The sequence below is a fragment of the Oculina patagonica genome, chromosome 2, assembly GCF_052425735.1.
Source record: "Oculina patagonica isolate OP01 chromosome 2, crgOcupat, whole genome shotgun sequence".
NCBI lineage: Eukaryota > Metazoa > Cnidaria > Anthozoa > Scleractinia > Oculinidae > Oculina > Oculina patagonica.
The window spans coordinates 1,068,096-1,094,557 of NC_135759.1; the positions used below are offsets into that span (position 1 = coordinate 1,068,096).

The 26,462-nt window shown below is 37.4% G+C and overlaps 3 protein-coding genes across 5 annotated transcripts in view; 1 reads left to right on the forward strand and 2 right to left on the reverse strand.

Annotated features, from left to right (window-relative positions):
• Positions 1-867: 867 nt before the first annotated feature.
• On the reverse strand, positions 868-8,869 carry LOC144642540 (phosphatidylinositol 4-kinase type 2-alpha-like). Its single transcript, XM_078501515.1, has 9 exons — positions 8,418-8,869; positions 7,181-7,381; positions 5,894-6,025; positions 4,976-5,129; positions 3,729-3,805; positions 2,863-2,959; positions 2,320-2,453; positions 2,082-2,141; positions 868-1,884 (listed from the first exon to the last, which is right to left on the reverse strand). The coding sequence occupies exons 1-9, from the start codon at positions 8,760-8,762 to the stop codon at positions 1,711-1,713; spliced, it is 1,374 nt and encodes a 457-aa protein (XP_078357641.1). The 5' UTR covers positions 8,763-8,869; the 3' UTR covers positions 868-1,710.
• A 2,224-nt stretch (positions 8,870-11,093) lies between these two features.
• Positions 11,094-14,941, reverse strand: LOC144642516 (uncharacterized). Its single transcript, XM_078501484.1, has 3 exons — positions 14,871-14,941; positions 14,123-14,216; positions 11,094-13,143 (listed from the first exon to the last, which is right to left on the reverse strand). Exons 2-3 carry the CDS (start codon positions 14,126-14,128, stop codon positions 12,076-12,078), a joined length of 1,074 nt encoding a protein of 357 aa, XP_078357610.1. The 5' UTR covers positions 14,129-14,216; positions 14,871-14,941; the 3' UTR covers positions 11,094-12,075.
• Positions 12,890-26,462, forward strand: part of LOC144642517 (uncharacterized) — a 109,390-nt gene continuing 95,817 nt past the window's right edge. The window contains exons 1-4 of one of the 3 annotated variants that reach the window (XM_078501485.1): positions 18,084-18,165; positions 20,494-20,567; positions 23,229-23,270; positions 23,923-26,324. In XM_078501485.1, coding sequence (XP_078357611.1) covers positions 23,265-23,270; positions 23,923-24,894 — 978 coding nt within the window. In that variant the 5' untranslated portion in view covers positions 18,084-18,165; positions 20,494-20,567; positions 23,229-23,264 and the 3' untranslated portion in view covers positions 24,895-26,324. Of the gene's footprint in view, positions 13,278-18,083; positions 18,166-20,412; positions 20,568-23,228; positions 23,271-23,922; positions 26,325-26,462 lie in introns of those variants that run through there. The other 2 variants (XM_078501486.1, XR_013568743.1) reach the window with 2 other exon arrangements.

Sequence of the window (26,462 nt, forward strand, 5' to 3'; positions counted from 1 at the left end):
GTTTCAAATTTTCAAATAGTCGCGTGTATATGAATGAATACATTTTACGTGGATAAAAGGAAAATTCTCTGAGAACATCACGTGGCCTGTAATGAGAAAACAAACCGCCTAAGAGAAAAGTGACTATTAGTTTTTGAAGTTCGTTTGTGTGTGATCCGTCTCAATCTTCCCCAATCTCGACAATCCTTCAGGTTCGTGTTCGGTTTATTTATAACTCTTGGGTATTTTTCTGCTTAAATGAGTTGTTGTTGGACAAAAATTATTTTTGCGATCGCAAACAATTAATTTATTATTAATAATACATTAATTTACACTTCTTTCAGACGAAAGCCATCAGCGACGCAAGCAAAAAACAGGCACAAAAAACAAACGTTTGCGATTCTTGCTCTTGCGATGCTCGTGGGATAGGACAGGGGGGCGGGAGTCCGGGAGAAAAGGGGCGGGGGGGGGGGGCGGGAGAAGAGAGGGTGGGAATCGGAGAAATTGAGAAACATTTTGCAACATTTTGTTGTATTTTGCAATTGAAACAGCACAAAGAGGAGGGAACCACTGCGGAAAGGACGGGTAGCGAGTGATGGGTATGGGAGGCGGGAGTAAAAGGTACGGGAGGCGGAAGGGTCTAAATCCACTTGCCCCCCACCCTCCCACCCCAACTTGCACAATAATTACAATTATGGACAAAATTTGACCCCCCCCCCCCCCAAGCTCTCGTTTTAAATGTAAAATAAGAACTCTTGTGTTTGGGCATGAACTTGTGTCGCTCGTGGAAACCAGGCAAAAGAATGTGTCAATGTTTACATGCTATCAAGGAAAGCGGGGGGACAATAAATTCAGGACAAATGGAAGTCATATTAAACAGTTCCGGAATACAGCTGAAACGTATCAGTAACATTCTATCAATCACAACAAATAACTATTTATTTTACTGATTTGAAAATGTCCATCTAAACTTTTAACCTCCCCTTCCCTACCCAAAAATAGTCCCTTGGTGGTTTTATTGTGACGCACAAGACGGCGATGTTGCCATCTCGAATTTTCTTAACTCTAATTTTCTTTCATCTAAAAAACGCCTCGGGCAATTTTTATTCCGAGGACTATCAATATTCTTTACCAAAGCATACAACTGTGTATGTGTGTTATTCTGTCCTATTGTGACATAATTTGAATTTCATGTATGTTTGTACTCAGTATTAAATTCTGTCCGTATATTTAACATATCCTCATTGTCATTTGTATCGCAAAAACATTCATTCATTCATACATGTAGCAGCAAAAGTGCGTACTGTCTGATTCATTTTAACTGACGCTATACAGTTTCATTCCAATTTGAATCGATTATAAATTAATGTTCTTGCATGTGTTCCTTCCTCTACAACATCAACATAAATCTAGCAAAATTAAATATTCTAATTTTTAAACCTAGAGTGGGTAATCTACAGGTTAAACAGAAAAAACCAGCTTCATTTCAAGCAGTTTTGCATCATTTTGATCTTTAAATGATCAAGCATGCACACTAGGTTCTGAGCACCAGACCAGAGAATATTCAGTACCAGACCAACCGGGCTGGAACATCTTGTTTTATGGTTTGCTGTCAGTTTCTAAATGATGGGTCTTGGCCATAAATTTATCTCCTTGTGTCCATTCATCCTTTTGGAATCAACTGAATAGATCATTCATTGCGTGACATTATTGCGTTACGTCCTCTTTGGATTAGCACCAGGAGAAAAATGGTGATCTGTGTTGAAAGCTCTGAGTGAATGCGTGACTCTGACTTCTTAACCGTTCTCCGTCCACGATCTTTCTTCGTTCTACAGTAACAACTGGCATCTGGACGAGCTGCAGTGGCGATTTCTTATCACGCAGAGCTTGAGTTAAATTTAATATCTGAAAAGCAATAAAATAAAAACAAAAAATTAACATTACAGGCAGTAAGCAGTAATGAGTCAAAAGAGAATGAGCCCTGCGGACTACTTTTTCAACAAAGTGTGACTCAGAGGTGGGGAGGGTGAGGATGGTGGAGCTACCATGCTTTGTTAAAAAAATTCGACTCGAAGTTTTGCAAGACATTGACACATTCCTACCTGTCCTCTTAAAACTGACATTTGGCGCTCAAACAATGATTTATCAAAGCCTTTATCCTCCTATAAAAAAAATGTTCACACACCAAAAGTCAGAATAAAGTTCTTTGAATTAAAATGTGATACAAATCAGCAAATTTAAACAATAAAAAACCATTCTTTGTGTACCATTCCATCCCTATGAATCATAAAATCTGACATAGAGAACAAAAGAGTAATTACAGTACTGATCAGTTCATACCCGAAAAAGAAGGTACAAATCTTCTGTGAGGTCCTGAACAAAATTCATATCTGCTAGCAAAGGTAATACGAGGTTTGATATCTCATCCATAAAGGGCTCCTTGGCTTGCGTTAACCACGCCCAGTAAAATGGATCTGCCACAGAAAACATGACTGTTTTAAATTTGGGTCTTGATAGCAACTGGAAAACAGTTGTTAGTAGCAAAAAACAAAGAATAATAGTTTCAAAGATATATTAGTAGAGGGGAAGGGGTAGGGGGTTGATGGGGGGAGGAGACAAATAAATAGATTTTTTTTATTTCATGCATGCAATCAGGACTCTCTTCTTAAAATAACCATTTTCAATTTAATTGACAATTTTCAAATGATCATTTTCTAAAAAGCTATTTCCAAGTTCATCCTTATACAGAAGACATGTACACTGTTCTTTACAAAACACTGTAAATAAAATTCAAGTGCAACAATGCAATTGAATATGTCACAATACACAGTTTTCTAAATTAAACCAACAGTCGGTGTAGTTGCGCATATGATTTGAACTTACAAGCTCTCCAAGAGTCTGGATGTTTAAAAGGGAATGCCAGCCCATTGTCTATAGCAGCCACAAATATTTTAGGAGGATCCACATAATCCCAGTCTCCCTGGGTAAAACAAAAATAAAAGTTGGCATGTACAAACTACAGCTGTAAACTATTTGAACCAAGCATCTCAACTTTCTTGGACTTTTAAGTTGACAGATAAAGTTAAGGGCACTGAGAAAGGCCCTTGGGCTGGCACACAATGGTCCCAGCACGCCCATTAGGCAACCAGGAAAAATCATTTCCTTTGCATCCTTTTGTTTGAAACAAACAAAAATAACAAGTTTTGGGAGTCACCAACATACATGTACAATGTACCAAGTTGAACGTATTTGTGTGCAGTTATTTAGTTATTGTTTTATTCAACAGTTAGACTACAGGCCCGAGTATTCTACAAGCATTAGTAGAAACGCAGCTGTGTTCTATTGGATCCCGTTTTGTTCTCCCTTTTTTTCGTTCGGTTTTTTTTTTTTTTTTTTTTTTTTTTTTTTTTTTTTTTTTTTTTTTTATTTTTCTTTTTTTTCCGCCCTTTTAGCGGCTAAATAGTCAACTAGGCCCAACCAAGTTGTTTATCAGCTCATAGAAAACGAGGGTAAGTTTTCTAATTGTTTTAGTAGAAACTCTAAAGGATTGTAGTCCAAAACTTTCAATTTTATTTACTTTTGAGCCACAAATCAAGAATAATTCTCCCTTTAGAGAGCAATGTGTGCAAGATCATGTTCTATCGGTGAATAGAAAACGATGGGACAACCAGTCAGATTCCTAGATTTTTTATAGAACATGGCTGAGTTTCTACTAATACTAGTTATTTATTTATTGAGTGAGTCCTCACCCCTTCTTCGCCTTCTACTTGCCGATCCACCTCTGGAGTTTTTTCATATTTTATAAGCCAATTATCATTTCCACGATCTAAAAGGAGAACAAGATGAAAGGCAAATTGATATGTAGATTTAACTGAAATTGTACCCAACTACATTTAGCACTGGCAGCAAGTTAGTTTAAACTTGACCTTGCAGACCAGGGGCATATTGTTTGAAAGATGAACAAGTTTTTTTTTTCTTTTATGAATTCAAGAGTTATTTTTTTATAAAGAGTTATTCACTGCCATTGTTTTGTAAAGCCTAACATTTGACAAAATTAGAACTAAAGACCCTGGATAAACTTAATCGAACATGGCCCTTAAACCCAGGTGTCATTTAGGGCCAAGATTTAATCAAAATAGTAGAGGATATTTTCATGATTTTTGTCAGTCTCATCTTTTGCCAGCAATACCATAACTGCACTAAATCAATAGCAAGATTTGACAAAAGCAACTAAACAAGAAAAGTTCAAGTCAGTAGACTGGAAAAACAAGTGTGGAGAGTTTGGTTTCCAGTCAGGTGTACAGTGTTGATACAGTAGTGAGCCATGTTTGAAACCCTTTATTGCAATACAGATTAGTTTTTTTGCAATTTATTTTTAAGATCATGAATGAGTAAAATAAGTTGTATCAAAATTAAAGGGCACTTTTTGATTAACTTGACATGAGAAGAAAGAAACAAAGGAACAGACAAAACAACACTTGAGCGACCCCTTCGAGGTACGTTGAACTATCGAGAAGTTCACGTTTATGAGCGGCTGAATCTTGTTACATGTAACATAAACAAAACTCTTGTCTGTTTGTCTCGAAATGCCGAACGATAATCGTCCTAAAACTACGTACTTCAAGGCAAGACAAACACTACTCGATCGTCTGCCGCCTTTTAAAGTTTTTATCGCAAAGATTTTTCTTTTGTTTTTCCCAAAAATACAACACAAAGAAAACTTAGAGGAATGAATAACAAAGAAGTGGGTATGTGTTTATGCTTCGTTGCATACGCGCATATGCGTATGTGCGTATCTGCGTATGCGTATACACGTATGTGCGTCTGCGTATGTGCGTATAAGGTGCGTATGCGATGGACGCTTATTTCTGAGCGGTACTGTAAATGGTTGAATGAATGGAAGGATGACATAGCTAAACAAACATTATGTTAAAAATAGTAGAATGACTATAAAATTAGCACACGTGATGTTTAAATTTCGGTACATGCACTGTACCTGTATTCCTAATGATGTAATCCAGACAGACAAGTTTTTGAAATTGAAAAAGAAAATCTTTGTTAGTGGCAGCAGGAAGAGGTTCCACTTCTATCTTCCTGAGATGAAACTCGGCATCTTTATAACCATCTACGAAGCACTGAAAGGAGCCAAGCTGAAAAATGCAAAAGAAAACAACACTGACTGTCAAAATGTTATACAGAGAAATAAAAGACTTGGTAACAAAGTTTCAAGTGTCTCACTTCATGAGTGACCCTATTCAGCAGAATGGCGGAATGACAGAATGTCACTAGTTAATGCTTGTGGTTTGCTTCACCAGAGTATGCTTGGGGTTAACATTAACTCCAGTTTTGCTTGCAATAATCTTTTCCTTTGTTGGTTATACATGTATACAGTGTACTATTGCTCAGTAAATTTACCCTACAACATAACTATACTGTGCTTTTGTCAAACATACATGTAGTGCATGCAGTTGTGTTTATGTATCTACAAGTCACATGTACAGTTAAGTATTTTACAGCACACGTCTTATAAATCCAGTTGAACAGCTGCAAAAGCAGCATTGTAAGCTTTTTCCCATGGGTTTTGAATGCATGGCCAAAACAGATTTACCATGTGGGTCATAAATCAGTTAAAAAAGAGGACCATTTCTTACACCATGGACTGAGGAAACAGGGTTAATATAAATAAGAATTATGTTATGGATTATGCCTTCCTGTGGAGAAAGCAAAACATTTCAATTTAAGCATGCAGGTGGAAGTACATGTAGGATGTACTGTATCTAGAATAGCACCTGTAAAACTAAAATAACAGCATGCATACCATCTAAGAGATATACTGAGGTACTAATAAGATGAAATTATTCAAGAAAAGACAGCCAGAGAAAAAAATAGTTCCTGTTAAATGTAACAAACATACCTTAGGAGGGAGACCAGCTTTAACATGTTTTCCTAAAGTATCAGGAAATCTTTCTGTGGCAAACTTTTTTGACCTTGCCTTCGCACGATCAAATGCAGTGTAGTTAAATGTATCACTAGCGAGTCTAACAACCTGGAAATTAACAAGTTTTGATTAGTTTCATGAACCAAATAAGGAACAATGTGAGAGAACCTGTATGAGCCTACATGCAGGCTTTTAGCCAGGATTTAAAAAGTGGGAGTCCAAAATTTTTATAAGGCTAGACTTTGTCCCCATAGGAGGGCCTGAGGAGCATGCAAGGTGTTTTCCTGCAGTAATGAGTACAAAGGTATCTAAAGATTTCTAAATTTCCAAAAAAAACTCTCTATGTATACAGTTATTCATATCAATTTTCTCTGAAAAGTGGCCACCCATAGGACTCCTGGACTACCACCTGGCTAAAAGCCTGCCTACATGTATGTCACACACTGCATTTCTTTGATTAAGAGCCTAGGGAACTACATGATTGATTTGAATATTTTTTTCATCTTTTCCCTTGGCAATTGTTCTTGAAAGGCTATTTGTGAATTAAATTTGATTTTACTCACTGGAGTACAAGTAACTTAAATTGCAACTTACAGTGTAATTCATTCTAGAAGGCGTGGTAGTACTGAGGTGTTGCGAAAGATGAGGGGGAGGGAGGAAAAAGGGGGAGGGGATTTGGGAGAGAAGAGGGATACCTGCTATAAAACTCCCTTTTGTTTCAAATTTAATTCCGTGACCTCTGTGACATCACCTACATGTACATCTTTGTACCTCTTTAGTGCAATGTTCTACCAACTGAGCTATAAAGTTATGCATTAGGAGCCAAGCAGACCCACAAAAATAACCTGGGCATGGTTGCATAAAGTAATGAGGTTAAGTGGAATTTTGTGCAACTGTTCTCTCTGTTCCAGTAATTAAATGATTATTTTGGAACCAGCATTGTGTTTCTCATACTCTTAAATCCACCTTTTTTTATTTATCTAGCGTGCAGGAAAACCTTTGGGAACACAGAGAATGCCATTTTCTGGGTTGCAGGAAATCCCAGGCCCTAGCTCCTAATGTGTGGTTTCATGGCTCAATTTGTTGGTAGAGCATCACACCAGTATAGCTTTGAATTTTTTCAGACTTCTTTCCTCCTTGAGGATGGCATCATTGCTTGTTTTCCTCCGATGTACAAAATAATTTCACTCATTTTGTTAAGTAAACACAATAACATATGGAAATTTAAGTGCACTAAAGATCTGCTCTTCTCTGGTTTCTTACCTTTGTTTTTGGGACAATATGTAGACCAAGTTTCTGATCCACAAGGCTCGCTCCAGCCTCTGATAGATATCCCTGGTTTGGAATTAAACAATTTCTACCAAAACAACATGGACAACAGATCTTGTGACACCACTTTGTCCATTTAGGGTTTAGATGACCATATGGTTCTTCATCTTTGGGTTTAAATACACCGATCTTTTTCTGTAAACAACAACAACAACAATAACATTGAATTATGTATAATAATACTGTAGTCACTAAGAAGGCATGTGCAGTGTTGCACAGTAATGGTTACTTAGTGTGATGGACATGGAATCAATGTTTCAAATAAGGTCAAGCTTGGGCTACGGTTGGATGATTACAATATTCAAATTAAATTTGAATGCTTGAAATGAATAATGCAGTCCATTCACCATTTATGTAAACTATTCTCAAATACTAGGTGCAGAGCTGCAAATAACAGTCGGTCATCGGACATTGTCCAACCAAAATTTGCTCATGTCCAACAAAGTCCTGAGTGTGATCAGAGATGATATCCAAAGAATTTTTTGAAGGTAAATCATTTACAGCAATGATGAATAAAAATCCCTTCACGCACAATAATTATGTTGTTGTAACATTGTAACCTTTTATGGAATCCCCCTGGAAAGCAGCCGGGAGGGGGGGGGGGGGGGGGGGGCAGTACATGTAGTTGGATATGTGTCTACTGTACAATGTAATATGAAAACCATGCAAAGGAAGATTGGCCAAAGAGCCTACAAAATGTTTTCATAATTTTTGCTCTTTGCCATTTTGACCAAACGATTTTGAACACAGTTAAGTAGTTCTTTTTAAGCCAAGGATTATAACATTAATGAAGAAAATTAATTAATGCATTTGGTAAATGTATATCAATACTAAATTAATAATACATGTCAAACGTCCACAGTTTTAACAACAACAGAGATAACAAGGGATATACGTGGAGATTGTGAGGCTTCCAGAAACTTTGCTTTTATCTAGAGAGACAAACACCTTGCAGTGTACATATTGAGCAATTTCAGTGCAACTGAAGAAACCGGAAATGGCTCTACCATCGACACAGCAAGCTATCATTGACTAAAATAAACGACACATTATCTCTCTCTCTGTTTGAGACCTCTGCAGTGGGTTACGCCGAGGCAAGTTATAAGAGAGAGTCAAATACATCTGTAGGGTTTAAAGTTATACACTGTATGCACAGATAACAAAATCTTACCCCTTCTTTGTCTTTCACGAAGTAACTGCCACTAGAACCTTGATAAATTCGTTCAGGTAAAATTCCCACATCAATAGCTTGTTCGGCGGAGTGAATAATGCTGGTAAACTCTGGATCATCAAAGTGGTTTCCCTGGTATTCAGTGTCGCTATGACTGTCCATCCGCGATCGCGATCTGCCGAGTAAAGGTCTTTGTTCAGAAGTTCTATTATCGTAATGCGAGCCGCCAACGATGGCTGTGCTATAGCTCGCCGGGTCCGCGTGATAAGGCACTACATCGGGGCCATTTAGGCGGCCGTCTGAGACGAAATCTATCAGTGGACGCCCTCCTTCGTTATTTGACATCTAAATCTTTAATTCAACGGCCGTGTTTAGAAATTTTCCAATCGTTTTCAGCGCATTTCATTCGTAGAAATTGCCGCTAGAATTACTATTTTGGTTTCTTACTAAATTGTCATGATTTCATCTCGTGAAGCGCATGGTCTGTTGTGGCCTTTGGGCTGCCGCTGACTGGTTCACGGAAGTGCATTGCTCTTTCGATTTCCTTTTCACTTCAAATATTTTCCAAGGAATATTGTTTCCTGCGAGACAAAAATTAACCCTTTTTGGCACAGCTTTTGAACAGGACTCTTTTTTATGGGAAAATCAAATTTCTATTGCCAACGTATTGTTTGTTTTTTACACCTCCGCTAAATGTAGTCTGGTGTACCAACGTGGTGCACATTTAAATTAACTCCTTGGTAACACAAAGGCGTTTCAAGGGCTATAAACCCAACATTTTATATATATTTTAACCCGAAATTCTTCCTAGATAAATTTCCTATTGCTTTATAAATTTTCGAGTCCAAAAATCGCTTGGCAAACATTGATGCCTCACAAAACGTTACCGGTAACGATTATTAGCAGTAAACCGGGCAATACAAAACGGAACTCACGGTCAAACCGTTGTACAGGACATGACTCAGATTTAAAAAATGCATCGTATGAACAGGCGCTATAAATATTAAAAGTATCCGACGTAACCCGTTATCGACCTACCTTTCGACCAAGAAAGTACAATCAATATTTTCTGCAATTATGGTGAGCGATTATGTCGAGTAACGCGTTTTGTAGCGGCGTCCGTGAGCGAAAAACCTCAGTAGTGAAACAATCGTCGAGAGCGTATGCAAATAATTGCCCAGTTGGAGTATTGAAATGCAAAGCACGTTAACAGCTTTTGCTGGTCGTATGTGACAATTGGAATAATACATATTTAAGAATTAGCTCCAAAGCGAAAGGTTTGAAGTGTCGGGCATTTAAAACAAGATCAAATGAATCAAAACTGAACTAAGTAATCTAAATATATTCCGGTCGTTGCGATTGCATTTATTTGATTATATAAGACATACATGATGTATTAAATAGTACCAAAAATGTAACAATGCATTGAATAAGCGGTACCTTCTTTTTGTTAGCTGTAAACGTCTAGTAAAAACCGCACAATTCGAAGACATTAAATTGTTTACGCCTCCATCATTTTTCGTTGTTTTTCAGCGTCTTTTTGCGCCTTTCCCGATCGATGATGACTCTAAAGTGAAAAGTAAAGGGCCAAGGACTGTTTTGACCTCTTTTGATGATTACGGAAAGACTTTTATTCCCGAACGAAATCATTCTATCCCTATATACATGTACATCTTTGTATCCGTTTACATACCGAGATACCGAGACGAAAGTCAAGTCATTCCAGAATGAGTTCATTCCGGTTTTCATTCCGGAAAAAAAAATTTCGTTCTGGTATGATCTATCAAGTGAACACAGAACGAAACATTTTTCTTTTCTTGTTCCAAAAATATTTTATAAATTTTTAAATTCATAGTTCATATAAAAAATTCATTAAAAAGTTAATAGAGCTCGAGCAAGAAAAGATAAAAGTCCACAAAAAAGTTTGGGCTCTCACATAAGGGACCGTTCATTTTTTATGGGGTAGGGGGGGCTGGTGGGATTTCATAGATAGTCACTGTTATATATAATGGCCCCCCTTCTTTATCGAAAATTTTTGCCTGGCCCCCCCTCAATATCAATTTTTTTTCGATGACCCCCCCCCCCCCCACAAAAAAAAAACCAATAATCAAGTGAAATTAAAATATATCGAGCCTTGTGAATAAAGAATTTATCAGTGTACAAAAAACACATCCCAAAAAGCTGGCATTGCCTCAACTGTTTATTGTGGATGTCGTCTGTTAGTATGGGTTGTCTGCACTTAACCAATAAGCTGTTGGGTTGAGTTAATGGCATTTGGTACATAACAAAGTAGGGGGTTCGGGGGCATGCTTCCCCGGGAAAAATTGAATTTTGAGAACCTCAGGAATGTTATTTTGGGCATTCTGGCAATTTTTTTTTACTCTTACAGAAGCCTCTTTACAACACTTAAAAGTACAATTATATTTAGTGACCCCCCCTTACAGACCATATTTTTTTGGCTGGCCCCCCTTTAAAGCCAAATTTTTTCGGATAGCCCCCCTCAAATCTTACCAGCCCCCCCCCCCCCCATCTCATAAAAAATGAACCGTCCCTAAATGTGTTCTCAATAAACCTAATGTTGCGCAACAACATAATTTGAAGATTAAAGAAGCTCGATGCACACTCAGCAAGCTTATTAAGAAGTACTCTAAAAACTAAGTAACACACTGAGATCACTGCAGTGACATGGATTATTTTATTTATGGAAATAGGACTAACTGGAGTACACTTTAGTCTGGAATATCATGCGAGTTTCAAAGAAAACCGGACAACCAGAAAGCATGGGTCCAACTTGTAAATCGTTGAATCGTAGCTATGTACAGTTCTATACTGAGACAAAGAACGAAATGCTGGGTAGCGGAACATAACACCGTTGAAAATAACTCGATATTGCGAATATTTTGATTGTTTTCCCGAAAATTCGTTAAATGGAGGTTTTCGATATAACGAACTCTCGATATAACGAACAAATTTCCCAAGTCCCTTGGCACTTCGTTAAATCGAGGTACCACTGCATAATTTGAAAAAAATTCCAGTTCACAGGGCAAGCTCAAATGACACAAACTGTCCAATAACTTCGACATGACGGTACACTGTACAAAACATTATCACAGACATGGCACGTAAGTCTTCTGTCCAATAAATGCTTGACTAGGACATGCTAATAGCAAATCAGATTTGAATATAACAAAAAATATTCCAAAAACTTGTTTTAAAGGGGCTATGTCACGGGTTTAAACAGATTTTTGAACAGCCAAAATATATATTTGTGTCGTAGGAAACCTAAAAATAATGGTTGATTAACAGTTGCTATATTGGAGCACTGAAACTGTTAACAAGTGTCTTTTGCTGCAGATGGCTAGGATGGAAATGGATTGCAACTTGAAAGATTGAGGCTAAACTTTTCAAGTTTTTTTTGCGTGCATCTTCAAAAAATCGATATTTATAACCGTGGTTTGATTTATATCCTCAAATTAAGGTTATATCTTTCTTTAGATGTTCAAAGATAATGTTTTTCATTGGTTAGGTTGCCTACCACTAAATTTACAACAGCTTAGACCAAAAATCTGAGAGATCCCCGTGACGAAGCTCCTTTATAACTGCCACTAGCTGTGTTGAGAATTGTTTGTTTAGTTCTCGTCATCATCATCGTATGACGTCATCGATCATCATCATCATCATCACCGTCATCACCATCATCTCCGTCATCCCTTGAAGCGATCACGTGATAAATAAAAGGATACATTTGGCATTCGCAACACGATCGTATCTCCTGAGTGTACGACTCCCACACTTCCCTGTAAACAGTTTTTCCCGTAAGGGCACTGAGCTGATCGTCGCGCTCAAACTTGCCGTCAAATCGCAGGAAAGACAACTGAAGGGTCCGCTGAAGACAGATTCCCATTTTCGCTGCACATTGGTGGTCACTGTCTTGACAAATCACTTCATTGATGTAATTTGGAAATCGATCGTCGGCAAGTCGTGTGGTGGCTGAGCATTCGGTACATAACCGATGTAGTTTTGTACCGTCTGGAATTGTACCCCGTCCCTGACACCCACGTATAAACGTGCCCGGTGACGTGGGAAGGCTCCTTTTCAGGCGTTGTAATTTGAAATCGTATTCGTCTTGATCGGCACGGTACTGGTCATGACGGTGAATTAGATGCTTCACAGTTGTCGGCGTTGTGATGTCGGGAACTTTCGTAGGCTTGGTCGTGTGTTCGAAACTCTTCGGTGTCTTTGGTTCTCCTTTCGGGAACGCTGCCAGATCTTCAAAGCCACAGGCGTCTGTAACATTAATAGCTGTGTACCTTTTGATGAATCCACCGACAGACTCCAGTTGTACCAACAACTCTTTTTTAGTCCTACGTAAGCACACAATGGGACCAGATTCGTCTTGGATCCGAGAAACCACTCTGTGATTTCGGCAAATGTCCGGAGTTGTCGACGGAGAAGCAGTTGGTTTCGTTGTATGAGGATGATTGCCTACCCGTGGTGAATTCTGTGTTGTCCTTATTTTCCATGGATATCTTGACGTTCTTGTCATCCTAGTACGGCGTGGGTAACCATTCCATTTTCTAGGTATTATGTGTCGTTTAAACAGTCCAGAAAGTATATTCGGATCTCTGCTAATATCTTGGCTTCCATCTTCTTCCTCTGGGAAATACCCCCGCACTACAAGGATACACGTAATAAGAGGAGCCAAGACTACAAGTATTGTTTTCGCCTGAAACAAAACAACGTTCAAAACTTTATATTGTGCTATTTTTGTCAATGACGGTTAAGGAAGCTCATATTGGGAGGCAACAAGAAATCAATTTCCAGAATTTAGAAGGCCCATCGATCAATATAGACCAATAGGTAAGTATGCAGCTCAGTTTTACAAGTTAAGTTAAACGACTTAAGAACCTATGGCTACTAAACAAACCTGGTTACAATGAAAAATGATTGACCAAAAACAGGTTAAACAGATTTAAACTAGTTTCCAGTTGAGGGATAAGAGCGGTTTTCACTTGAGTGTCAAAATTAATTTGCGTTTGCATTAGTTTTGCACTATTATGTTAATTGATTGGTTTAAAAATCTTGCGCCACTTTCTCAGCCAATCAAACCTAAAACTAAAACCAAAACCAATCGTGACTCGCTCGCGCACGTTTTCCCGCGCTTCCTGCCTGCGAAATGCATTTGCTTCGAGTTTTGATTGGCTCACTGGATTGTGTGTGTACTTTGTGATTGGCTAGATTGATTACTTTGCTTTCTGTTTTATAACACTCAATTGAAAATTACTCTATTATGACAGACACAGTTCCTTTCAAGTCATTTAACCTCATGTGTCACATTTAAATGCAAAATAATTCCAGCCCATATCATTATACTGACGAGTTACTGAAATACGATATTTAAAAGTGGAAAGTAGCAGTACATTTAAATATCAAGGTCGTCAGCTCTTAATAATGGTTATGTTAGCAACGTAATATTGCAGTGTGACGACATAGTCACCGGCTCTCAGGACCCTGGGAACGAGGTTTGTGTAAAGGCCTAAAGAACTCGGTTTCAGTCCATTTTCAGTCGTTTGGCCTTTCCAGGTTTGCTTGAGAGCAAATAATAAAGCTACTAATAAGTAATTCCCAATGTACGGAGTTTGTCCAACCGCAATAAATAAATAAAGCCGGATGTGATAAATACGATTTTCAGTGTGAATAAATACCTTCATTGTTTCCTGATATCAGCTCACCAAGCCAGACGGTCAGGTTTTCTCAATCTGGTTTTCTTGCTTTCTCTCGGTAGAGATATAATTGCAGCTGTGGGATAAAATCGATTCGCCGTACATGTAATCACTGTATCAACCATTGAGAAAATGCATCACAAATGTAATATGAAATGCCCACGGAAAGTTAATTGAGTGCACAACCATTTAGTGTGCAGTATTAACAATTAAAAGTAATAACCAAATATTAAAACAATATAATTTTAAATAAATGACTGACCTACGGAGTTCTTTGAATTTGTCACATCATTTTAACAAACCGCTTAAAGTTAACAAGTTTGCACCTTTATCCCTTCAAAGTTTCTTATTGTGAGTGAATTTATTTTTACAGAAATATGTCGGAAGCCAGAATGTAAAAAGAGTAGTTAGTTACTAAACATCAATAAAGTACGGTATATAAAAAATTTGTCGACACCTTAGTTTTTCACTTAGACCAAAGAATTCACAAAGCATAATTCTAAAGACCTTAGCAGAATACGATAGCTTTAAAAAATCTTTTTAAGTGAAATTGTAGTTTTTCCGGCTCGTGTATAGTCCTGTAAAGCTTTGAAATGAAGTTCTCGTTGCAAATAAATCTGTCGATCAGAAAGTATAATATCTTTACATTGCTACAACTAAATAAGACCACGTTTTTAGAATACTTACATGTAGTCTCGGAAATAAAAGTGCAAAGTACATGAAAACATACCTTTTTTGTTGTAAACAACGTCGACTAAATGAAGATTAAATTGATCGAAACCTCACAAACAAGCAGTCGTTACGCCGGCTCGTGACAATGATATGAAAAACAACGTTGAACTTTAAATGACGTTAAAAAGGAAAATCTATTTTAGTTTTTTTTTTGGTTATATTTTATTTCAATTCAACTAAATACTGTACTCGCGACAAAAGAAGTAATATCACTTTCGATCTACTCCAAAGTCTGTTTTTTGCAAAGCAATGTCGAGCTTTCGTTGTGAAACAGTGTTTTTGTAAAGGCTCGTTTCGGTGTGGTGACTACCAAACATTAGCACTGTTTGAGTTTGGTTATTTAGCTAGCCGTACGTGGGCCAGATCCGTCTCAAATTTATTTCCTAAGCTCTTGAAAAACCTCTTGAAAAAGAATACTAGTCAGTAACCCACGCGCAGAGTAATATAAGTCTCGCTCCAGTTTTTATGTTCCTTTCGTCCTTCTATCCATGCTTCTTCCTAGGAGAAAAAAATCAGTTACTAAAAATAAGAAAAGGCGCTCGCTTGTGTAAATTGGTTTTCGGTTAATTTATCGGATCAATATTGGTTTCTGTCTTGTCCGTGCAACTTTGAAAGTTCATTTATCATCGTGAAACTGATGACAGTAAAATTACCCGTATTAAACGATTAGAGGTTAAATTGTGTTTAATCTTAAAATTGTTGCTCACTGACGGCTTACGTTTTCGCGGATTAAAAAATAAACGTTTTTCTTTCGGTTGATGTTTCAAATTCAAGACTTTTTTTGAAACTTCTCTTGAGTCCCTTAAACAATATTTGCTTTGGTGTGAATATCAATTCAGTTTACTGACATAAGAGTTAATATTCTTAGCCTTTGACCGTCCACGTAGCTAATAGGCTGTCTCTGACGTCACTCTAAATATAAGATCAAGCCTAAGTCATGCTATCTGAGGTCAATGTCGCAACGTACATAATTGTCTTCAATTCAAAGGACGCGTAAAAATAATAATCTATACCGGTAGATAATCTTAGTGTATGAAATACCGAAAAGGGTGAGAATAAACAAAAAGCCTGAGGAACAAGGATATGCTAAGATTGGGGAAGATTGAAAGAGATTGGGAACGACGAACTCACAAGCTACATTTTTCAAGACTCGTATAAACTAATGACTGTAACATAATTTCTAAGATTTTTATATTCTATTGCTTTCGTTGCTTTTAACCAAATCGATCAATCGAAATCTAATTTCTCGTCAAAAAGTCAATACTTTTCATACTTAAAACTTGCTGATTATAAATAAAGGAAAAGTCGTTCGATGTAAAAATAATTCTTCCCATTATTTCTATAAGCAGTAAATAGTGATCGTAAATAAAAAGGTCTTTTTGCGGTCATCCTGGCTTCGTAAAATCTTCTTCTTTAATACATAAAGAAATGAATGTTTTCACTACTCTTTTAAAAACTGCCAAGTGTCCTGGTTTTTTTTAGCTGCTGCTTTCGGCGTTCAGCGAAGTGGAAATTTAGTAGTGTGTAATCTAATCGAACGAACGTTAATACTCATTCGCAATACAACGACATTCAGGGGGACCAATCGATGCTGGTGTATCATTTTCGGTGACATTGAGATATTATACCTTGAAGGAATGGGAAATTAAAACTTGGGCTAGACTAATGGAAGACCTGGAAAATGGAATAGGAAGTATGTCTAATTTCACGCGATAACAAGAACAACAATAACAGCAACAAAAACAACTTTATTCGTACCCAAGTAAAAATACGTTTACAAAAATAGTGTGATATAATAGAAATGAGTACATGGCTGCCCGAAATAACCATAATGGGCTAATTAAAAACTGGGCAGCCATCTTTAGTGTTAGGGTCAGGTACTAAAGGCATAAACAAGAACAGCAACACAAACATGCATATTAAGACTAAATTTACTTATTTTTTTGCCATTATACGGACATTGTTTTTTTATTATTATTTAACCTTATACTCCTATCTGCTAAAACATATCGAATTTAAAGAACATAGAGCTTTACGAGCGTTAACAGAGAAACTATGTCTTGCTAGATTTTATTAAAAAGTCACAAGATAGTCCACATTTAAGATTCTTTGATGACTACTTTTCTCTTGCTATTAAATGGATGATACTTACTTACGTTAGACTGATCACCTAATATCATTCATGGAAGGCAAGAAGACAGGCTCAGGTGAACGAAATGTTTGAGTTTTAATTTTTTTATCATGAATTTTTATCGAGCCTTAGCAGTTCTTGATTGAGTAGACTGATCTCGGTCCTAGAGGTTTGCTGAATGGAGTCCTGCAACTCAGAACCAATTCAAAAGAAAACAATCTTTTACAGCAGGCTTGTCACGGAGTTTCGTATTTGTGCCAAAATACTAATGTTAAGAGACATTGAAGGGGATGACCGTTTTAGCTTAGAACTCAATCGTGACTACTTCTCTATAACTTGTGTTTGTTTATTGACGTGAATTGTCTAATTTTATTGATCGCAAAAAAGCTTGCAAATCTGGGGTTTCAACTTGATCTAATTCATTAAGAAGGTAACTGATCTAAACAAACATAATTTTTATTATTATCATATATTGCTTTATCTTCTCGTCATTGTGTAACAGACCATTTGTATTTTGCTGTCACCTTTTTGAAATTATTATGAAATATCTTTGGAGTACTGATCTATGTTTGGCAAAATATTGAGGGATTTTATGTGACACACTCTGCCATGATGTTTCATTTACGTCAAGACAGCCCAAAGGTGTTCGAAACCATCAAATTTTTTCTCCTTTGGGAAATACGGCTCAATTCTCACACAAAACATTCCCCACCCCCCCCCCCCCTCTCATCCCCGAATTGGTAGCACAAGAAAAGGCTGCCATGAAAAAGCTCTATTTATGGCGTCAGTGCGTGAGAGAAGCTGCATAGAAGTTTTTTTATCATTTTGTGTCCGGACATGCGCGTCTTAGTGTGGGAGTCACGAGACGAAAGAAACTTACAAATTTAGAAAAGTCGAAATTAAAATAGTATTGTTTGACATAAATAGAAGCATTTTATACGATTTCTTACCTTTTACGGTATTGCCTTATAACACAAAAGTGTCATATCGGATATTTCAAGAACAAGAGAAGTAGTTGGGACTTTTCGCTCTCAAATATTGCCGTATTCAATATCCTTCCTGTCATTTCTTGACTGGTAATTCAAGAAATAAGTTTATTTTAGAAACAAGCTATGTAATTTCGGCTTTCTGTTCAATGAAGCAAAGGAGGTCAAAACAGTAGGTAAGTTTTTGGAACTATTTAATCCTTACTAGATACACTGAATACGTGTCAGTTTGCAAAAACTAACCGTATCATGAGATGGTTTACAGAGAAGTTATTAATATTTTTTTGCTCGATTTAGTAGCATGTTTTATTTAAACTAATAAGAAATGATTGTAGGCCAAATAAAACCATTTTGCAAAGTTTTAAGACAAGAAAGTTGCTCTTGACGAAGTTATTAGCGAACAATATTTCGCAAATAAGGGAGCTTTGTACAACAAAATGGCGACTGAAATGAAGGATTCGTACAATGGTCTGAAAAATGTGGGCAACTGAGTGTCCTAAAATATTCTTCCTTTTTACTCCATCTTCACATTGAGAGGTTTGCTTTGTGTAAAAGCCAATTGATAGACTCGTATTACTGGGTTTTGTACCGTTCTTGGCATGCTGACAACCTCGAACCATCGTTAATCACAAAGGGAAAAGGAAAACAATTGTGCAGACATGGAAATTTGCATGAACTTTGGAAAAGTTGGCATGAACACGCAGAGAACACGGTTCAGATTTTGCAATTCTGATGAAGTACGATGCAAACGACTTATACAGTAATCGTTACTTGCGTTAATAGACGTTTGAGGTGTGACGTACTTTCCAAAATTGCAAACGCAACTTGGCACGTGTGTACACGTTAACCGTGTGCAATATAAAATCATGATAACACACAAATTATAAAGTACGTTTTCGAAGTTTCGTAAACCGTAGTACTATTTATTAATACCTTCGAAATCAAAATCGTTTTGAGGTATTTTGTGGCTACTTGAGTGTGTCAAAGTTTCTATTATTGATAATTCAGATACCAAAAAAGAGCAACCGTGATTGGTGGAGCTAAGAAAGCCAGAAAGCAAGACTTTATCATTCGTTAATGTTCACGGCCAACATGGCGGCGATGACGTCAGATGCAACTTAAAATACTTAGTTCACAAATCCTAGCTTTTGGCGCCAATCTTAGCGTTGTTACAACTTAAGTAAATCAGTTTGAATGTTTTGAAAAGTTTTCGGGAGCTCTCTTTGAAATTTCGGTTAACACAATTTACCAGAAATTATGAAAAGACCTGAAAAGTATTTTATCATTTCATGGAATCCGTCTGTTCATTATTTTTTCTAAGTAACAAAGCTTGGTTTGGGGGTTTTTACATGACGACCGTAATTATATTTGAATTGTTTATCGTGTCACGATAAACAACTCTACGGAGATGAACGAGATGTAACAAATAACAAATCGATAACAATCGTGAAATAATGGTAACGATAAGGTTTAAGAAAACTAAAGATGCAATAATTAAGACCATAAAGGAATAATCACCACTAACACTGTAAAAAATCGAGATGGATTGCTAATAACAGACGTAACGTAGCCCGGTTGATTTTTTTGCTGAATTGTTAGTGGTCATATTTTATGCCATTTTTTTAAGTTTGCACTTATCGGTTTAATTTAAGGAGTGGCTGAACATGTTCCTGCAAAATCCACCTTATGGTCGCCTCTTTAAGAATACTGCTGCCATTTCAATATACATTTCTTTCACCGCGTAATAGGAAGTAGAAACATTATCTTAACTCAATCCTCGTGTATCAGCATGGAGAATCTCTTGAATTGGCTTCATACATTTCATACAATACCAGTTGGGAAAAACTGAGGCTATTGCCGATAACTCGTGATCCATGTTTGACAATGCATTGTTACAATGGGAAGATGTAATCTTCGGACTCCACTGGTTAAGAGGTATATTACAAAGGATGTAACTCTATATAGGCTTAAGTAACAAGAAAACCACTTCAAACCACTCCGAACTACCATATTGGCGAAGCTTTGTATTTTACTTTTTCTTTTGTTGATTTCAAGTACCATATCGACTCCATAAATTAATGCTTTGTAAAACACGAAAAGGAGCTTCTTTGCTATTTCTAAAGTTGAACATTGCTGAGACATTTTCACAAACACAAACTATATTAAAGTTTGGAAACAAAACGTATATCTTTAAGTTGAAAATCGCGTGCAATTGATTAAGCTTCCTTTAGTTTTTAGATAGATATTGGTGTTTTCCATTTGAAAGAGCATTTATTATATTTCAACCGCTTCTAGTCCATACTTTTCATGTAAATTTTCGCACAAAATGAACAATATAAACATGTTTAATACGAAATTGTAAATCAAAAATCTAGTTTATCGGTAAAGTTTCGGTTCATCGAAAGCTTCCTTAAAATCTCTTCGATAGGAACAGAGTCAATTGTAAGATTACCGTTTTTGCTAGGTAAACGTGGTTGTTCTAAACTCTTTTGTTCCGGCATCAGGTCGTCGATCGTGAAAGATCTTTGAAATTTGTCAAGCTTCGAATTCAAAGACAGTTTCAGCATTCTTTACGAAGGTAAGGTAGTCGAGATCATTTTAGTGTAAGTTCTTTGGCTTTTTATTTTTTTACAAAAAATATAATTGCTGCGTGAGTTTTTGAATAACGTTTGCATTCACTCAAAGGTCATATTCTTTTATCTGTTATCGGTATACTGAGCTCGAGAACAAAATATTTGTTTATTTGGAAGAATTTTTATTTTTGTGTAATAATTAAATTCTTTTCTTAGATGTTAACATTGTTTGTTTATTTTATCCTTAAATCATAGTATAGTATCTTAGAATGTATTTGACTGTCACGTTATAACTTAAATCAATTTTAGTCGAAATACAGGAGTGGGCTCCTGCAATTATTCACTGTGAACGTAATCGGTTGTAGAAAAAAATTTAACTGAGCTCAAGTTAAGAGATTCTACAATTTACAGAAATACAACTGTCCTAAAATCAAGCGAGGACATCTTGGTAAAACCAGCAAAAACATGCAGGTAATATTACAAAGACGGAAACAAAGAGAGAGAATTGCGGAAAATTGGAGCCACGTGAAAAGGACTTCGCGCTCGTGTTCGGTTTGTCACGTTTATAAATCAACGTAGCTCGACATTTAAGAAAATAATTCATAACCTTATTCAATTGCACGCTTACCGTTAGAATTTTGCGTGTGTAGCTTATAATTGACGAGGTAGACATTTTGACATTGTTTTCTTACGGGGGGCGAGGGGGGTGGGGGAGGGATTCGGAGGTTGCTTCTGTCGCTTGATCTGTATATAGGCATAGTCATTCTATGGCGTTACTCCAGCCTTTAGCCTCTATACAAAGTTATGGGTTTTTTTTAAATTCGGCAGCTTTATTCAGTATCCTAAAGATAACTGTTTAGCTTTGTTCTTTTCGCAGTACCGGAAACTTTCTTCAGTCTGACGTTCTCGAGAATCACTTGACACGCGTGGTAATTCTGGAACAAAAGTTGTTTTTAATGTAGAACAATTTTCATCATTTATTGTAAGAAAACTTTTTCACGAAAAACTTCAGCTGCAAATCTAAAAGGTCTCCAAGAAAAATTAATAACATTTGGAAATTTTACGAGTCATGGCATGTTTTTGTTCAAGTGATCGCGAACTCAGTTATTCGATGAAACTTTGCGGTTAGTGCGTTGGATACTGGATTGAGAGGTTGAATTTTTGATTCTTGTTGGGCTCGGTGTGTTGTGATCGATTTTGGGCAAGAAAATTGACTCTCAGTGCCTCTAGATCTCTTTTCTAACGTCCAGGGCCGGGTTGTTCGAAAGGCGATTAACGCTAACCCAGGATTAAAAGATGATCAAGGTTTTAATTTCTCTTGTTTAAAAAGTTTTCCATAGCTAATGTTTTGTGACGTTTGAGTTTGGTCCACGTCAAAACTGGGGGATTAAATGTATTAACAGAAAACCTTAACGAAATGTTATAAAATTGAAATCAAATATCACGCTAATCCTGGATTAGCTTAATCGTGCTTTGAACAACCGGGCCCAGAAGTGCAAATCGTTACCCTGATTTCATACGTGTACACCGCGTAGTTTTGTCTTTGACACTGATTCATATAACTTTGTATCATGTATTGGTTGGAGTAATATCGATAAAGTGTCTATGCTTTTGCAAATCAGGACATTTTGTCAAATTCTAGGTGGAGTAAACTTCTTTTAGCATTTTTGCTACAGAAACCACAGCTAAGAGATAGAACCCATGGACCACCTTCAACCCTGTCACCGACTGCTAAAACTGGAAGGGACTTTCCGTTAAAATTGATTTTGTTGGGTAGATAAAGGAAAGTTATTCGACAGCATTGTATTTGTACATAGAAGATCAATACAATTCTCTCAGAGTTGAAAAGTTAAACGATAAACACGGTGTCACACTTCATGAGAAAACGAAAGTTGAGTCAATTTAGTGTTATTTGCTATTTGTACTTTAGAGCGATTTTCGATTGAGTATCGTAAAACCAAGACCAAAGTTATCACTCTGGCTTGTCGCAAAGGACACAGCCAATTCAGCGATCCAATTAAAACTCGAAGCAAATTCATGTAGCCAGCGCAAAGCGCGAAAAAAACGTTTGGAAGCGAGTCACGACTGGTCTTGGTTTTACTTCTGAAAGGACGAGACAGCGGTACAGTGGCGCGAGCTTTTTACTGTAAACCAGTTACTTAGAGTAGTAATGCAAAACCAAAGCAAACGAGAATTGCTTTCGACACAAGTGAAAATTGCTCTATATGTACGATGTAAAAAATAAAACGTAATTACGAAGCAAGGACTTGGCTAGAAATTTTTTTACTTGAGTTGATTGTTTTCTCATCCAGCTTACAAGATTGTAATCTTTTAAGAACAAGCAAACGATATTAAATAAATCTGTAATCGTTTGACGTTATTATCTTACGTCAATGCAATAAACAGTTCTGTGTATTACGTCAGTCTCACATCTTACACCTTTAACATGTTCTTGGCCTGATAATTATCGAGTTTTATGTACTATGCAGAAATATTCGTAGCAATATTTGTCCAACGTGTGTTATGCGTGATATCAGCGCCTCGTAGGAGACAAATTTAAAGTAGTGTGACGATAGTAATTATAGTCATGGACGTACTCTTTACGCAAAAAGGCGGCTATGTATAGTTCATAACATGATTGGACCTATTTGTGTGCTTTCTTTCAGTTTGCAATCTTGACCGTGTTTGTACTAACTACTGAAATGAAGGTGCGTATACACTAATGTTTCATGGCATTATCATGATCATTATGTTATCTTTTAATGCCAGGAACGAATCTTGAGGTTAACATGATGCCGTGATTCAATTTAGCTCTTTTTGTAGTTAGTCTCAGGCGGCAGTAAAATGTCGTGGTGGTTAAGTACATACTCTCATCAAAATTCAAATAGTTTGCTCCATTCTTAAAGCCAATTTTTCTTCCACCTCTCACGTAAACAATGCACCGAAAAGCTTATTTATCAATCTCTCTTAAGCCCTGACCAAACGGCAACGAAAGTAGACGCAAGTTGATGACTTGGGTCCACTTGCGTCTCCGTTTGGCCAGGACTTGCGTGCACTTGCGTACACTTTCGTTTTTTGCGTTCACTTTGGTCGAGATTACCCATCGCAAGTCAACGCATTTTTTGCAGTTTTCTTCAAATACTGAATTGCACCTCGTTGCATTTAAATGACTTTTCGTAAACGTGCGTGCACTAGCGACTAAACTTGCGTGTTCCTTTGGCCACCCAACGCAAGTCTGTACGCAAGTCGAACTTGCGACTGCTACTTGCGTCCACTTGCGTTACCGTTTGGCATGTGCTTCAGTTGATAACGTGTCACATTACTTTGTTTACCACTGACGTTTTTACTTTTTTGAAACAGACGTTGGTCACAGTATCAATCATTACTGTCGCGATCTGCTGCTTACTACTCAAAGATTCCTCTGCCTCGCTCATTGATCTTGATCCTGAGGAAGAATGGGAAGACCCACTACCGTGGCCAAGGGCTCATAACCTGCGACCAAACGTGCGACGTCGTGTACGTCGGTGGCCATGGCGAAAGAGGTTTCATAGGCCCAAAACGACTCTGCGGCCAACGCCAGTACCGGCAACAACAGCAAGACCTGGTCCAGAAATTTGCCAAAATCGTGCAAAAGTTACTAGGATTCAAGATGAACTAGGTCCTATAGTCTGCTTGCGTAAGAATGTCACGGAACTTATGAAGCAGTTGAAGGAAGTAGGAGGGTTCATTAAGCGGTACATGGGTGTGGAAGTGATCGATGCATGTGGCTTTGAGGATTTGACTGTCATCGACAACTTGGCACATGCTGACATGCCACCACCAACCACAACGAAATCGATATCTGCAACGACGCCGACCACCAAAATTCAAAGCTCGCGTAAAATTGGAAAGCGTGAAGCTGATGAACAACAATCTGACGCTGAACTTCAGCGCCACAAAAGGAATGTTCCCACGTCCCCAGGCACCATTTTCCGTGGGTGTCAGGGGCGAGGTACGATACCGGACGGCGCCAGTACGCATCGGTTATGTACCGAATGTGCGGCCACCACTCGGCTTGAGAATGACCGGTTCCCGCCTTACATCAATGAAGTTGTTTGCCGCGATGCTGACCGGCAATGTGCTGCCAATATGGGACTGTGCTTCCAGCGGAATCTGCTTCTGTCATTTTTGCGATCAACAGGCAATTTCGAGTTTGATCCGTCTTTAAGCAGTTTGACGGGAAAGACTGTGTACAAGGAAGTTTGGATTGAGTACACACAAGAGATACGATCGTGCTGTGAATGCCAAATGTACACACCTATTTATAGCAAGATTGCATCAAGTGATGACTAAAGCAGTGTGTGTTGCTTAAAGTCAGAACTTATCATAGATTGTCTTACTGTACTGTATTTTAGCTTATTTTACTACTTTGATATGGATGCGAATAAGTCCATTTTAGTCATTTTTACACAATTTTCAAGCTCATCTATAATGACAACCGGGAGGAAGGCAGAGTTCGTGATCATAACAATTAGTCTTAAATTGCTTATCACAGATTATCATCGTACAACTTCCCTTGTTTGTTTTGCCACCCTGCACAATTTTCTATTGCGTCAGAGCTGATCAAATATATTAGCTAGTGGGTAAACCGCAAAGGAAGTTTTTTCAGCTGAAGAAGACAAAACAGGACAAGGCGCAACCCATTGAAATAAAGAAATACAGAAAATGATCTTTTCTGTCGTCTGCGTCACATTCTCACAAAGGTGCCTTGTTGTCTATTGCCTGGTTACCGGCCAGCTTCCTTGACAACTAGGCCAGTGAACATACCAAAGCAGCAGTGTAGCTTGAACTTATCAAATGATAATAATTTATCTATACAGCGTTATTTCCATTATTGCCCAGTGTTGTAAAATCGCACTCATCTTACGACTTTGGTATTGGAAATCTTTCGCAATCGGCCAACTTTCGAACAAGTCTCTCATACATCAAGTAAAAAACTCTCTACCCGCCCTTCCCGGGTCAAGTTGTGGTGGCTTATTATTGCTCCATTTTTAGCCACAAACATCAATTTTGTATAACGTTTTTCAAAGAAGGTCCGGCTTCGGACTGGCGTATTTTTCATTTGTTCTCGGGCTAATGAAATCTCGATTGTACCACTTTTTAAAATAAAAATCGTCAAATCGTTTTCATTTTCTTTATTTTCATCAAAATTTGCAACAATAAGCAGTTTTGTCTTTCGAAGCGTGTGGTCATTCGCACACGTGTCGAGTTATAAACAGCATTTTTTGAGATTGCGTCATTCCGAACCCTGTTGTCTGTTTTGTCGCTAGGAAACTTCTAAACAATGTCCGAAGTGATAATTTATAAATGGAAAGTTGGACATGTAAAAAAAACACGATAAAATAACGGGTCACCATAATTTTCGAATCCACATAGCTGACGATAAAACTAGAAACCAATATTAGCGACAAGAACCGAGAAGTAATCTTAATCTAGGAAGCCATAAGAAGGTTGTGGTTGGTGAGAGTACATGAACTTATACTTTGAAGGAAGCGATTTTACTTCATAATTATTCATTTTTTTCAAAGCTGCAGGAACTGTCGTATCAAAAGCGGAATTATTAACAAACTCACTCTGCCGTTCCTGTACCACACCCAGACAACGTAGTTTATACAAAACAAATGTATTGTTTTCAGAATCTGTTGGATAATGGAACAGTAACAGTCATTATTATGAATCTGTAGTCGTCGAAATTAAAAGCAGTAAATAAAATTGACGGTTTTAAACAGACTATTTAGAAGTAACATTAACAGATTTATTTAATTAAATTCTATTCTGTCTTGATATTGCTTTTGTCTAGGCCTTGTGTTTTAGTGTAATTGTTTTACTCGAAGAGCATTCAACCAGCAAGCGGAAAACCT